Source organism: Dermochelys coriacea, chromosome 17 (assembly GCF_009764565.3).
Source record: "Dermochelys coriacea isolate rDerCor1 chromosome 17, rDerCor1.pri.v4, whole genome shotgun sequence".
Taxonomy (NCBI): domain Eukaryota; kingdom Metazoa; phylum Chordata; order Testudines; family Dermochelyidae; genus Dermochelys; species Dermochelys coriacea.
The window spans coordinates 10,165,974-10,181,645 of record NC_050084.1 but is presented as its reverse complement, the minus strand read 5'-3'; the positions used below and the strand labels follow the sequence as shown (position 1 = coordinate 10,181,645).

The window sequence follows — 15,672 nt, the reverse complement described above, 5'->3', positions numbered from 1 at the left end:
ACAAAATTGGGGTTGGGGTACGGGAGGGGGGTTCAGTTTCCGGCTGGGCGTGCGGGCTCTAGGGTGGGGCTGGGGATGAGAGTTTTGGGGTGCAGGAGAGTGCTCTGGGCTGTGATCAAGGGGTTTGGAGAGCGGGAGGGGGATCACGGCTGGGGTTGGGGTGTGGGGAGAGGCTCAGGGGGTGCAGGCTCCGAGTGGCGCGTACCTCAAGCAGCTCCCGGAAGCAGTGACATGCCCCTTCTCCGGCTCCTGTGCGGAAGCGCGGTCAGGCGGCTCTACACACTGCCCAATCCACAGGCAGCACTCCTGCAGCTCCCAATGGAGTGCGTAGGAGCTGGAGCGGGGCTATGCTGCGGCTTCTGGGAACCCCATGGTACAGCCCCCTGATCCAGTGCCCCGGCTGGAGCGGGGCCGAGCTGCATGGTGCAGCTTACAGGCTTGCTTAAAATGGCTTGTGGGCCGGATTTGGCCCGCGGGTTGTAGTTTGCCCACCCCTGGGCTACAGAATAGCCACCCCGGTTATCGTAGGGTAGCGCTTCAACTAGGCTTTGAATGAACAAGGAGAAGTTAGGGGAGGAAAAAGTGGGACAGTACCGAGCTCAGAGCTTAACTTCACTCTAGAATTTAGAACTCCCGTTGGAGTCAGCTGTTGAGATTGCCCCGCTGTGGGTATGGCTGGGAGCCAGGAACTGACTGACCTGCTGAATGACCTTGGGCAAGTCACTTCCCTTCGCCGGGCTTCAGTTTCCTCCATCTCTAACTGGAATAATACTTGGCCCTAGACGTGAGAAGAAAATTCCCTGCCAAGCCGCACACCCTACCTATGGGACCCTCCTCTTGGTGCATAAATCGTGACTCGTGTATATGGAAAATAACCTCACAGCATCTTCTGCTGTGGTGAGACAGTAAGATCTCCTAGAGAGTCTTCGTCCCCCACCACCCTCCTTAACATTCACTAGTCACATGTTGGTGCATCCAACTGTGAACTCTCTAATGAAGAGAAGAAAACTATTTCAGCCAGCGCTGTCTTATTAGGCAGGTTCCCTACGGAGCTAAGCCTATGATTTCTCACCACGCATCTGTGAGACTTGTGGGAGCTGGCACGAAGTTCCAGTCAGCGCTATGTGAATTTGACTTTGGAGTTGTGTTCAACATGATTAGACTTTTGTAGTGAAAACAACGGCAAACGACATATTGATTAGGTATCTTTGGTACAAAGTCCAGCCTTAAAAGGTCGACCCTGGAGGATGTACATTTCAGATGCTGCGTGATGTTCAGCCCTGTGTGTCTCTCTCCTTTTGCATGTGTGATCTTACACCCTCAGTGAACTGTGCCCACAGTTTCCTGTGCTGAACGAGTTGTCAAAAGCAGAGACAAACTGAAAGTGCAAAAATCATGGGTGTAATTCGTTGCAGGAGCATTCTTACCCCCAGCGCCGCCCACAAAAAGGCAGCCTGGTTTGACCATCCAGCTAGCTCTGTGCCAGCTCTCCCTGGGCTCCTGGAGCCTTTAGCGAAGTTTTCTGCTTTATGTGAATGTTCAGAGTCAACACTAAAAGCATGCCGGCAGTTTCAGTTGTTCGCTCATTGTTGCCTTTTAGTCTGACCTGTGTGAATTTCAGCTGTGGGGTGGGGCTAGTTTGTTCATCCAAGGTGGTCTAAGCGATTTAAGCACCCAAATCCCATTGAATAAATCCCTTAGGCACCTTTGAAAATCCAAGCCCTCCAGCTGGGGGTCAGTGTTTGCCTAGATGCTGCTAAAAATCCTTCCCTGGTCAGAGCAGCGGAAGCATCTGCATTCGTTGTAGGCCCTTGAACAGTATGTATTGTTCGTTCCAATTATCTGAATATCTCGAAGGAAGAGAAACGGATGACTGTCTCCGTTTGCTGGGGTCCCAACCTGTGTGCCCTTTGCGGGTGGGGGGCCTCATTGCTAAGGTGGATGTGTTAGGGGGGTGTCAGCATTATTCAGCAGCTCAGAGTCCAGCCAGGGGGTAGTTAGTAGAAGGGATGTGGCTTGGAATTGGACAAGGCCTGGCTTGGGAGGGTCCATGGCTCAGGGCCCTAATGTATTTTGATCTAACAAGTGGCCTGGTCCTCGGGCTCGTGGGTGGTGGGTGTGTTTTTCAAGCCCTGGCTCAAGGGAATGAGAGGGAAATCTTGCAGGATGAGCATGGTACAGAGGGATGCATGGTGTGGAGGCGCCAGGAAGCATGAGGGTTCACAGGGAAAGCAGTGCCCAGACTCCCAGATCCTAGGGGTATCATCTGGATGATCTGGATGCCACAGGGGTAGCATCTGGACTCCATGGTAGGTGATCTAGTCTCGCCTTCCCCCATCCACTTCTCACCCTAATTGTACAAGTTCCTCATTTAGAGGCTGGCTTTTTCCCCATCTTCCTGTATAAACAGAGCAGAGTATCTGAGGGGGCAGGGCTGGGCTTCTTAAAAGAGCTGAAGGGAATTGGGCACCTCTGTCCCATTGAATTACAATGGGGCAGAGGCATCTAATTCCCCTGAGCTCTTCAAAAAATCCCAGCCTTTATTATGGGGGATTTAAAAAAAAAAAAAAGGGATATTTTGTCCCCATTGGATCATTGTCGAAGCACGTGGTAGCTGGCCTGCTAGTTGTTGTGTGTGTGTGTGTGCGTATAGTGCTTAGCAATGCGTAGCAACGCAAAGGCCAGTTGGAGAGCGGGGTCTTCAGACCCACGTGGCCGGGGAGGGGGAAGCAAATATTACCACTAGAAAGCGGCTGCTTCGAGAACTTCAGTTCTCAGCCTGGATGGGAGAAGAGGGGTCTTGGACAAAGCACTGTTTCAAGTTCAGATCTGCTATCTGACCCCGGCATGCAAAACTGAACCAAAGCACCAGCGTGTGACCGTGAGCTGACAATATTGAGCCAAATGTTCTTTAGAAGAGTGAAAAACCCCACCATGAAACTCTCTTCACTGTTTTAACCTAATACCGCACACGTCGGTTTCCCAAGCATGGTTCCTGATGTATTCTGGCATCCGCATACCCTAGGAGACAAGCAGGTTGGGGAAGTTTGGCTCTGATCTCTCTTGGCCCAGAGTAATCCTGTGGTAGTTTAGAAGGAGTTGCTCTTGATTTCTATACCAGTGTGAGAGCAGAATCAGGCCCTCCTCTACTGAATTAAGTCCCAAGTCTGTTTGGCGCCTCCCATGCTAAGGACTATACGGAGTTTGTTTGGAGGAGGGCGGCACTGGCTGCTTGCCGACTCCTTGCTTTTGTTCTTGCCATAAAGGCAGTCTGGGATTTTAACTAAATCCAGAGAATATCTGTGTCCCCTTTTAACACCGCTAGCTTGGGGGCGCGGGTATGTGTGACTGGGCTCAGAGCTAGCCTAGGTCTATTCAAGCTTGAGGCCCAAACACCTCTATGCTTCGGGTTGTTTGGAATCTGGGTTTGAATGGTGTGGTTTGGGGTCCATCTCCAGCCTGGCCCTATAGCTATACAGAGTATGAACTTATTTTGCCATGCATTTGCAGTACAGCAAAGCTGCCCCTTTCCCCTCTGATGGGCTCAGTGTCCAGATCTGCCTCTAAACTTCCTCAAAGTTTGGGAGAACGTTTGGGTCTGGGGTTTTGGTCCTGAGCTGTTTGTTAGCGAGTGAGGGGGCCGGATTCAGGTATTAATCGGGAGTTGGGGGGAGGAGGAAGATCCTGGGCTTTTTGGTCAAGACTCTCTATCTATTGTGCAGGAGGGGATTGTTTTTCGTGCTAGCCCTGAGGTGCTTCCCCTGCTTTTCACAGATTGTTCAGTTAGGGGTGCAATTCCACACTTACCCTTGTATTTTATCATCATCTCACGGTATCAGCACCTCCACTGGCCAGACCTCTGGATCCTGTCTCCATGCCCAGCCTACATCCTTCTGAGATGCCGTTAATTACGCCTCATTTGATTTCTAAGCCTCTAACAAAGGCCTTTCTGCTGCAACGTTGTTACTCTATTTTCAGCGCGCCTTGTTAGTTTGAAGTGGATTTGGTTAATTAGATGCTATTTAATAAGCAAGTCATCCAGTATTCGTTCCCACTGGCATGAGAAAGGGCTGTCCCTCGTCTGCCAATGCTCTCTGAATATATGACACTGCTCGTCGAATTAAATATGGCCTAATCCATTCCCAGCTCAAAACATAGGCTGTACTCCTGCAGGCTTCCTCTCTGGAATGCACGGCATGAGTGTTCGCTTCTTTTGTTTAAAACCTTTTGTTTTATACATAGGAACACATTAAAAATTGACTTTAAAGCCCCACTAGTTTGGTGGCTGGTGTCAGATCTTAAAGCCGGATGGCTTTTGTGACGGGTTGAAGTTGTATTCACTAGTTTAGTCGTGACCAGTTGTTTTCTGCATAAGGATCATATATGGGTGGGAGACTGCAAAGCGTAGTGTGAATGTGTGTCTGAAAATATGTCTGCTGTCCTCCTAGTGTAAGATATGCTATATGTCTCCCACGTTCACCCCCACAGGGAGTTAAGTGCTGGCATTGCATGGTAGACAATGCGGTATCTTACTAGTGCAGTCCTTGGGGGCAGGCAAAAATGCTTCTAGGAATGGATTACGGGAAAAAATCTCTTATTTGGAATCAGCTTTGTATCGGTCTCCATGATATTACTATGCAAAAAAAAAAAAAAAGTTTGTCCCTTGTAGGACAAATAAATCCTAATATTGCACTTCTCAGTGTCTAGTGGCTTAACATAATGCTTGGCAGAGCATTGGAGAGTCTTAAGGCTAAGCATGCATAGAAAAACTGATTTATTTTATTTCCCCCCCTCCCCCCGTGGTGAAAGCAGGATTGCTAAACCGTGGGCACTCCAGAAGTATTATGGATGGACACTTTTACACTACTGCGTCCTACAGTTCATATCACGAATGTCTTGGTTTACTTCTCTAGAAACATTTTTTTGGAGCACAACTTCGTACGTGAGCGATGGCATGTTGTGGTACATATTGTGCGTATCTACTTTAATACTGCCTTGCGGATTTTTAGCCCAGCTGATCAAAATGTGAAAAATGTCAGTAATAAAGGCTATTGTGACTAGTATAGTTATATCGAATGTCCTTTGTGTAATTGGCTGGGTAGGTAAGTTTGAAAAATAGTATCTTAGAATAGGTGGTTTGATACCTGGTGGTTGAAGGGCCTTATACTGTATAAGAGCAAAGTCTGAGCGGGAAAGAATTACAGGAAAGAATGTTCTTTGCTGTAAAGATCCCAAAATCATAATCCTCAGCTTTCTAGCAAAACACCTAGATCCACTCCCTCCCCCACACACAGATTTGTTGTGTTTCTTTAGCCCAACACAAGTTATGCTTCAGTTAAACCCAAGTGACTGGGCTAAAATTCTATGGCTTGTGTTATACGGCCGGTCAGATTAGATTATCATCATGGTCCCTTCTGGCCATGAATCTAATCCTCTTGCTGATTTTTTTTCCGGGGGGAGGGGGACAAGGAGAGGAGTTAAAGTTCCTGGTTTTACTTAGGATTTCTCATGTAAAAAAAATCAGTGAATAACTTTACTGATTGAAAAATGTCTCCTCGTCTCTGGTTTGAGGGCAGCCCCTTGTGGTGCGTCCTGGGATGCAAGACTGCCTGATGGAGCAATAATGTAATGGAAGCTCCAGTTACATCCTCACTCTGGGGCTTTAAAAGTCCTCTGTGTGGTACTTTCGTATGGACAAACCCAGGTAGCAGAGGCGCTATTTAGAAAACACACTACATACTGAGACAGAGAGAGGGGCAAGGGCTGGTGTGCGGGGTGTGAGGTGTGACCATGAACTGCTGAGTGACTTGCCTCTCCCGTGCAAAGCTGCTGGATCTCTGAATGCAATTAGTGTCAGGGAGAAGCCCATATTGGTAGCTCTGAGACAGAGAGAGGAGTCTTGAATCCTTAGTTTAGATTGGCTAAAACCAGCCTTCCCCCTTCACTAGCTTGCTGTCAGCTGGTTCCATGTCCAGGGGAATTTCAGTGTCAGGCCGGAGGTTAAGGGAATTAGGCTCCCAAATGTGTGACTGAGAAGATGAGAGTTTTAAATATAATTAGGCACTGGGGAACCTTGTGGGGAAGACACGGGCACCATCTTAACCAAGGAGAACCAGACTGTGCCAACAAGAAGTTGATCTGGTTTTGCACCAGATTGTTTAAACTAACAACATGGTGGTGGGGAAACAGCAGCGTCCAGGGAGTATCCAGCTCAGATAAAGACAACACCTGCCTGGCATGCCAGTAGCTATATAGATAACTCTGTATCCGGGAATAAAGGATAGGACAAAAATCACACCCCTGCTGGAGCTACCTAGGTTAGGATTGCAGAGGTACATTCCAGAGAAAGGGTACCGAATGAAGGCGTGTGGTGTGAAAATAAGATACCTGGCCGAAAAATAAAACCTATAAAAGTCTCTCTCTCACACGGAGGAGCTAAAAAGCAAGTGGAGATGAGCTAGAGGACTTGATAGTGGAAGAAGGACCTTGACACAATAAGAAAAGGAGTACTTGTGGCACCTTAGAGACTAACAAATTTATGCATCCGATGAAGTGAGCTGTAGCTCACGAAAGCTTATGCTCTAATAAATTTGTTAGTCTCTAAGGTGCCACAAGTACTCCTTTTCTTTTTGCGAATACAGACTAACACGGCTGCTACTCTGAAACCTTGACACAATAGGCATTTCCGACAAATCAATGGGTACTGTAACACTTGGCTATACACGATACAGGAAAGGGCAGATTAGGGGGGTCATGCTATACCTACAGAGTCAGTAGTATCTAATGCAAGAATGTCTCTCAATGGAGAGGAGCACGTGGTTCGATCAATATGGATACAAATATAATAGTTACATTACCTGCCTTATCAGAAGAATGATAGTGCGTGCAGTGTTTGAATAAGATGAAAGGTGCAAAAAAATTCTAATAATAATATCAGGTGACTTCACCTACTCGCTTCTAATGTGGCATTTTACCAACTTAGAACACCATTTAGAGAGAGAATTTCTCAACACCTTTAAATTGTTGCTTCTTGCAACAGCTAATTGTAGATGAGATGAGAAGCTCTTAGAAGTAATGCTACGGGTGAGCCAGTGATGACAGCGTAAGCTCGCTGTTTGAGATCATACCAAAAACTAGCTGTGGCGCTCGAAAGTCTTCAAAAGGCAGACTTTGGATAAAAGAGGGAGCTAATCAGAAAGAGCCGCTAGTCCCAAATGAGTGTGAAGCAGCTATTTATGTTGGAAAGCGTGCATTCCCCTAAAGGGGAAGGCAAGATGAGAAAAGAAGTGGGATTAAATGGGTGAAAGGTTATTTGCACCAAAGTTATTGGTCACACTTTTTATATTAAGGTTCCATTTTTGTAAGGGTGGACAAATGATCAATAGATGGACCGGACATTGGAGGTATGCGTTTTGATGCTTAAAGCACTTCAGTAGGAGTCGTTGTAGATGGTTATAAGCAGCCTATTCAGCTATTGGACTCTTAACAATTGATTAGCTATTTATTAACCATCTCTAACCCCCTTTATAAACTACTTTTAATTAGAAAGCATGACCAAACTATCCTTAAAAAATGAAAAGGCAGCCTGAACAAAGAAAGAAACATAAATTGGTTGTTAAAATGTAAGATGGGAATGTGAGGAAAAAATAGACAGAATAAAACAAAACCCAAACTGCTTAAAGTATATCGGAAACAGCAAGCCGGGAAGAGAAGTTGGTGGGTCCGCTGGAAAGAGAGTAAAGGGAACAATTAGAGAGGGAAAGGAGCCATCATGGAAGCTCATTAGCTTTGCTGAATTAATGTTGGGTGAGATCAGGCCCTCAAGTTGTAGGATGAAATTTTCAAAAGGAAAATCCTTCAGCCTAAACACCGCTCCCATTACAGTGCAAGGGAAAATCCCAGTTACTTAACTGCAGCACAGTCTGGTGCAGTGTGTGTGTGTGGTTGTATATAATGAATGCATACACTGTATTATGTTTGAAGTTATTCAGGGAACCTTCAAAAATCTATTTGGTGGTGACCTACTTACTTTGAAAAGGGCTGCATAGTACAATAGTCCATGCAGATTATGCATGGAAACTTAATTACATATCACTTGCTATTCAGACATAAGTATAAGGTCAGCGTTCTCTGTTCAGCTTTTGAGATTCCCCCCTGCATTAAATGGGACCAAAGTTCACAAAAAGCCTTGACAATATGTATTTATTCATATGTTACATTTAAAGATAAATAATTTTGAGCAATAAAGGGAAAACAGTCTGCTCCTGACACAAATAAATAAGGCAATGCACAATAGACATAATACAATTATGCAGAACAGATACAACAAAGTTTGCAGAGATTTTTTTTTTAACATAGTAAAGAGTTGTATAGTAGATTCCAAACCAAAAAAGAGTGCAGATTTTTTTTTTAACATAAATTCCTCAGGCTGGGTTTCTTGGAGAGATTTTTCTCCTGGCAGGATTTTTAATGAGATTTGTTTTCACCTTTCAAATGAACAAACAGATACACAAACTGCAAAGCATTTGTTAAGCCCTTCCAGCAACCATACATTGGTCTACAATACAATTTGACACCAAGCGATAAATAATAGTGGTTTTCGGTGGCTTAGCACGCCTGCAACAGAATGTTTTTGTTGTTTTAATTTAATCTTGAGTGTTCCCAAATTATTGGATGATAACTGTTCTCCTCCCCCTCCAAATACCTTTTATTTTGGCACTAAGTTATAGGTCTAAAAAGAAAAGGAGTACTTGTGGCACCTTAGAGACTAACAAATTTATTAGAGCATAAGCTTTCGTGAGCTACAGCTCACTTCATCGGATGCATTGAAGTGAGCTGTAGCTCACGAAAGCTTATGCTCTAATAAATTTGTTAGTCTCTAAGGTGCCACGGGTACTCCTTTTCTTTTTGCGAATACAGACTAACACGGCTGCTACTCTGAAACAGGTCTAAAAAGGGCTCCTTCCCCTTTAACAGTCTCCCTCTGCCCATCTAACTTTGGCCCTTTTGCATACACCTGAATTGTCTGCAATTTTTGACCCTTCTTTGTCCTGAAAAATGCAAGGTGCAGCTTTTAAGGTCTTTGGCTACCAGCACAGAACAAATGGCTAGCTAGATCTAATGAACTGCTCCTGGATGAAGCCTGCTAGCTTGGGAAAGATCTGACAGCGATGCTACCATGCATCCTAGGAATTCAAAGAAACAGTCATTAAGTTGGTTGCACTCAATTTTTCTTTCTTTCATAGATCCACTGGTATCTTCCCAAGGCAGCCTACTGTTTAGAGAGAGAGAGACTTTCTGGCCTTTTTAACTCATTGCTCCAATAACCACCGATACGTCTACACATTGCATAGTCTTAACACATTTTAGGGCCAAATCCTGCTGCTTTTACTCACTGGAGTAATCCCACTAAAATCCGCGAGACTACGCAAGGGAAGGACTGGCCTTAGAAAGGGACTGTTGACCACTTTGACAGCATTTTAATTCAAACCTTTTTGGTTTGGTTTCTTTATTTTAAACACTGTCTTTTCCTCATTCCCTGTTCTACAAATTCAACAAAACCCAGCTACATGAACTGACTAAGCAGTTCTACTGGCTAGCAGGAGCGCTTTAAATACCTGTCACTTTGACCCCTTAATACATCATCACTGCGGTGCTGGGGCTGCACCGCCCTTCAAACTGCATTTTGGGAATTTCAAAGGACCAGTAGCCGGCTTTCTTGCCCATGTGCTGCTATGTAGAATACATAGTTTTGCACAACCGCCCCTCCACCTGTGTAGAATGGATTCTTGCTGAACAGCTGATGCATCATTCTGCAGAGAGAATAAAGCCCTGGAGAAAGTCAGGATGGTTTAAATGTCAGACTGCACAATCCCATGGAAAAGAAGCAAGGAGAGGGAGATCTTTATGTATCGGCTAGAAGGGAGGGTAGGGAGCAAACCCATCCTGGAATGCATGAAGACTGAGAGGCATTTCAAAGTACACCGAGATTTCCTCTGCCGCATTTTGTGAAATCACAAAGGAACATGTTGCCTTAAAACTTCTCATTTCTCTTCTTAGTTCAGGTCACATGAAAGTTGATAGTGGTAACTGACTGCATGATATTTGGGTGTATCTGAAATGCTAGACAGCCCTCTTAAGGGACCAAGAAACTATACAAATGGCACAGATCAGATTGACAGACAGACTTGTGTAGCCAGGACCTTGTTGCAATAATATTCTGAATTTTTTTTTTTTTGACTGAACAAGAAAGTTTTGAACACACTGTTTTCGGGGCAGCTTGATCAAGTAAGGCATGAATGACAAATCCTCATTCATCAAAGTCAAAGGTTTACAGAAAGTGGATCAAATTTAAAAGCGACTTCCCCCTAACTTCATGAAGTATTACAGGTTTATACATCTTCAAGTCTATATGTAAACATCTTTTACTATTGTTTCAAAAAAAAAATAAATCTGAGAATAAAAGTCTCTACCTATTTTATTGTAGAACAAGGTGGAGATACTGTATAGTCTCATAATATTAAGGATACAAAAGTTTGTTGTGTCTTTATATACCTGAAATTTATTTTTCTTGATTTGTAAAAAAATAAGAGAAATGAGTGTCCTGTACTGATTCTTTGGCATAATTCAATCTGTACCTTTGCACAGACTGTAACTGAGAGTAATGTCCCTCAAATTTCACAGTGGGCCACTTGTGGATTATAATCTGTTTCAGAAATGCATCAGTTTACCGATTTATCCTGTGTAAAAGATGCAAGTGAAACAATGGGTAAACAGTCACTGTTCTAATACTATACAGTGAAGACAACACTTTAATATTTAGTGTTTTGGTTTTTTTTTTAACTCTGGTCCTGTTAGGTCTACTGCTGAAATTTGTGTAGAGTGGTGTTTTTGTATTTTCAAACATACAACACTGATTTATTCCCTTCCTAGGCGAAATCCGTTAATGATAATCTAAGATAGACCCATATGGTATGGGTGCGCTTTCCAGAAGTGCTTAGCGTTGGCCTAACTCTGCTTTCACTAAGCCCAATGGGGAGTTTCACCAATGATGCCAATGGATGCAAAGTCAGGCCCAGCGGGTCAGTCCTTTTGAAAATTCTACTCTCAAAAGGTAATTCAAGATATCATCAACTGAGCCACGACCGTTAAGGGCATTTGGATCCAGGGCTTTGGTTCAAGACTAAATTTAATTTTAATAGCTCCCTTGGAAGAGATTTGGCCATCTTTAATAGTGAGGCACATTGGCAAAGGATGGAATTTTCAAAAGTGCGTAAATGATTTAGGAGCACAAGGCCCATCGCCAGTCAGTGGGATTTGCGCTTCTGGATTTTTTTAAGAAAGTGTCCATGTGCCTCTTTGAAATCAACGGGTAACTTCATTAGGATCCGATCGTATCTCTTGTGGGCACAGTGGTAATTCTCTTTCTGCTATATCATTAAACTTTCAATCTAACTGATCAGTTTGAAGACTCTCACAGTATGTCCTGGATCTAGGTATGTACTATAGTCTACGTGGTGACCCTGTAGAGATATAAACACGCTGACACTACACTTTTGACAAACTAAAGCCCAAGGACAGATCCTCGGCTGGTTTAAATTGTCGCAACTCCTTATCCCTGCAGAGGAGGTGTAAGTATTGTGCCACTACTATAAACTTTCAGTCTGATACAGAAATTAATGCTATAGAACCTCAGTAATACGTGCGAAACATTCCAGAGACAGCAAATGCACTAAAAGGTAGCACAACAAAATACACTTTTTTAGTGCAGCAAATGCTGATACCTACATGGGAATTAATGATGTCCTGGATTCTATTTTTCAGAGGTCATGAAGTTCTAATAAGTCTCTCTGAGAAGTCAGGTGTGCAAATTGCAGGGCATGTGTGTGTGTGAGGTTCTACACTTTTCCAGTTGCAGATCCCTGTGCTCGCCCCCCTCCACGCAGGAGTGGGAGAGCCAACCACACGAGAAGGGGCTTAATTTCCTATGCACTAAGCCAGATTTCAAGATCTGACTAACCTGAAAGTGTAAACTATATAGGGCCAGATTCTGCCACCTTGGAATACTTGCAGAGTAAGGTACTGACTACTTACTGTAGGGAAGGGTAGCAGAAATGTATCCCTGATAGCTGGATTCTCTTTTTATTACAATTATTTATATTGTGGTGGCACCTTAGGTCCCCAGCCCAGAACCCTATTGTGCTAGGCACTGTCCAAACAGAACAAAAAGCCAGCTCCTACCCTAAAGAGACTATAATCTTTCTGGCCCAGATTCAGCACCACACTAAGCAAATGTGTAGTGGTCAGCGAAGTAGGAATGGATTTAATCACAAGTTTAACTTGAAGCACATGCTCAGGGGCTTTGCTGAAGTGGGGCTGGGGGCACAGAAAATTGGTCTTCATGTCTTCTCAATGTCACTGAAATGTTAGCAAATGCTATCATTAAATTTTTTTTTTTAAAGACTTAAAATTGCAACAATCTGGACATAACGATTTAGCATCTTGTATCTCTAGAGGCAACAATTTACAAGTTGCCCCCTCAGATTTTAATCCTAGCTTTCCTCTTCTAGTAAGGGCTGAAACAGATGGTTGGCCCAAAAATACCTGACTCTCAGAAGGTCCCTGGAGATAGGCTGCGGTTAATGATATACTGCTAGGAGTCACTGTAGATCCATGTTTTGGCCTAGTGAAGATATTTGACCAGGAGTTTTCTGAGTAAGTTGGCTTGGCTTCTCGGAGACAGGGTGTTTTTATTCTCTTCCACAGTGTGATTTCTAATCTGATTACTTGGTCATAAATGGATCTAGATAATAGGATGGATAATCATCATACGGCCAAAAACACTTGTAGGAGCTGGGACATCCTTTCACATATCCTAGGTGAACTCCACAGCACTTGCTTGTCTAAGATCCTGTTCCAGTGCTCAGACTTCAATGGACGTTGAATTGGCAGCCTTAAGTCTGCATTCCCAGGGAGGTTTGGTCAAGCACAAAATATCCCTCGTGTGTTAAGGGTCTGATAGGTCAAAATATGACTCCAAAATTCCTTCTGTAGCTCAGACATGTAGCTAGACAATATCTAGAGACTAGGAGAGGGTAGAATGCAAAAAAAAAAAAAAAAAAGGTTTGCCTCGCACTACAAACTGAGCATAACAAGGACTATCAAACACAAACCTCATCCCGGGGTGGAAAATTTTTGTTTGTTTTAAAAGTCTATTACAAATCTCTGGACTATTTACTACATTACATGGAAGATGCAATTAAAACATCATCTGAAGTTACAGTGCAAGAAATGCTTCGTCCCACAGTCAGTGCTAAGCCCGTTTTTCTCTCGGTCCACATTCACTTATTTTCAATCAGCATTTGCACTTTGTAGACGAGGTCCCTTGCAATCTTCAGGATTTCCTGGGCATTGTGACGCTCTGCCATTTCTACAAGACAGACAAACAGATTTGTAACTGCCTGCCTCAGGAGTTCAGGCTCCCGCAAGCCAGTGAGACACATATGTGCAGCAATCAAAAGTATTGCATGACTGTTGATTTGCACATTTAACTGTGTCATAAAAAGTCCAGGATTAATCCTTTGGGGCTAATGGTCCAGAGATCCTGCCCCCCAGTGTTAACAATCCCTACAGCCACAGGGATCGGAGGAGCAATAGGCTAGCATGCTGGTAATCTTAAACCATACAGCTGACTTTCACACCCGTTCCTCAGTCTTAATGGCTCCAGGATGGAAGTCTCATACGTCCATCTATTTTAAAATGTCCTCACGCTGCACCCTGGACAGAAGTTTTATAGCCGCCCGGGGAACTTTTTCCAACAAAAAAGGTAAAAACTCATTTGAGAACAGGCTGCTCCTGAGCCCTGAAAACCCCTTTTCTTTCATTACCCACATAGCTCACAATCTACGGCAGCGGTTCTCAACCAGGAGCCTGGGGCCCTGCCGAGCAGGATCCATGTTAGACTCGCTGGGGCCCATGGCAAAAAGCTGAAGCGCCGGGCCTTGAATCCTGAGGCCAAAGCCTGACCAACTTAGCTTTGCAGGGCCCCCTGTGGCAATGGGCCCTGGGTAATTGCTACCCTGTAATGCTAACCCTGGCTTTCATATGTAGAAAAGCAGTTACTGGGGCACAGTGGGGCCGTGGAGTTTTTATATCATGTAGGAGGGGCCTCAGAAAGAAAACAGTTGAGAACCCCTGATCTACGGCCACCAGCGAGGTTATCTGCTCATAAACACTGTGGCGAGGAGTGAGTTTGGGTTCCTCTGTTTTTTGGGTGCCACTTTGAGCCACCTTCTTAAAAGAGTCCTAGCTTCTGAAAAGTGCAGAATGCCCCCCCTTCTGGAAAACAGGCCCATTAACGTGTTCAGACCCAAACATCATGGTACCCAGAATCACTAGAAAATCTTGGCCTATTGCCCACACCCTGCTCTAAAAAACCCACCAGACAGTAATGGGGAGGAGGTAAGGAGAGGAGACTAACACAATTCAGCTGCTTTTTATCAATGTTTTTTTTTCCCCCAAACCCCCATCTCTTACCATTAAAAAACTTTATGATATCAGTGAAGTCCATGTTGTTATCACGGATAATCTCTCGATAGACCTCCACTAGTGCTAAGGCAATGAAAAGGACAAAATGTTCTGAAGAGATGTGCTTTGCTGCCCAAATAACTTCCCACACTGTAAATACATCCTCGTACAACAATTCTGAATGGGAATAAACATTACAAGAGCATCTGATTATTCAAGCTGACCAGTTCTGTTTCTCAAAGGACATGTTTTCTAGAGCCGTTGGCAGAGGTCAAATGGTACTAGAAGTCAGATTCTGACACGCACACGAGTCATGGTGGCAAAACCTGCTCCTTAATGGTTATATAGACTCAGTGAGCTGTCAACGAATAAGCTTACTTCGGTTCAGAGTTTTTGTTTATACAAAACTTCCTATGAATACAAAAAATTTCCGGATTGAAAAATAAAACAAAAGATCTTCCTTTTGAGAGGTGGGAATGAAACGTTCCCTTACAATACCGGGGATTTAAACAGCACTGGGCTGATCCCTGGAGACTAGAAACTGACTAGTTCCATTGTGTGTCCTGAGTGAAAAGCAAAAGATAACCAGCAGCGAGGGGAATTATGGGAGTAAATGAGATTTTTCCACAGATTATGAAGACAATTTCACAAGACAAAGTAAATACAGATCACAGTGCAGGCAGGTAACAACAGACATGAGTTTGCCACTAGCTGTATAATCCCAATGGCCTGGAGAACTTTCCAAGCAAGCAAGACACAAAGGAGTGAGTCAGTGTGCTCTGTTGGACTGGACCTGTGAGGCAGAGCGGTGGAGTGACTTGTCTCCATGCAGGCCAGGGGCAGAGCTGGAATCAGTCTCCAGTTTCCCCTTCCTCTGTCTTGTCTATTTAGATGCTAGGGTGTGAGGTGAGGGTATTTTGAGGCCTAGTTGGATTTTCAAAAGTATTTAGGTGCCCAATTCCCATCCATTTCAATGGGCTTGAGGCATCTAGGAGCTTTTGAAAATCCCACTACGGGCTTACATACCTTTTAAAAATCTTGCCCTAAATTCCTTGCACCAGGGATCAGCTCTTACTTTGTTTGTGGACAACATGTAGGGCCCCAATTTTGCCTGGGGCTTCTAATCCTAAATCTTCACTAGTTATT

At 44.2% G+C, this 15,672-nt stretch overlaps 1 protein-coding gene and 1 long non-coding RNA gene across 8 annotated transcripts in view; one reads left to right on the top strand and one right to left on the bottom strand.

The window, feature by feature from the left end:
* The first annotated feature begins 6,670 nt into the window (after window positions 1-6,670).
* On the top strand, window positions 6,671-10,224 carry LOC122456976. The gene is made up of 2 exons (XR_006276202.1): window positions 6,671-8,729; window positions 8,947-10,224. It is a non-coding gene; the product is annotated as an uncharacterized LOC122456976 (long non-coding RNA).
* A 661-nt stretch (window positions 10,225-10,885) lies between these two features.
* SGSM2 (small G protein signaling modulator 2) overlaps window positions 10,886-15,672 on the bottom strand; it is a 145,119-nt gene continuing 140,332 nt past the window's right edge. For 5 of the 7 annotated variants that reach the window (XM_038375593.2, XM_038375596.2, XM_038375594.2 and 2 more), the window contains 2 exons: window positions 14,536-14,703; window positions 10,886-13,429 (listed from right to left, as the gene is read on the bottom strand). In XM_038375593.2, coding sequence (XP_038231521.2) covers window positions 13,341-13,429; window positions 14,536-14,703 — 257 coding nt within the window. In that variant the 3' untranslated portion in view covers window positions 10,886-13,340. The remainder of the gene's footprint in view (window positions 13,430-14,535; window positions 14,704-15,672) is intronic. The other 2 variants (XM_038375595.2, XM_043499373.1) reach the window with 1 other exon arrangement.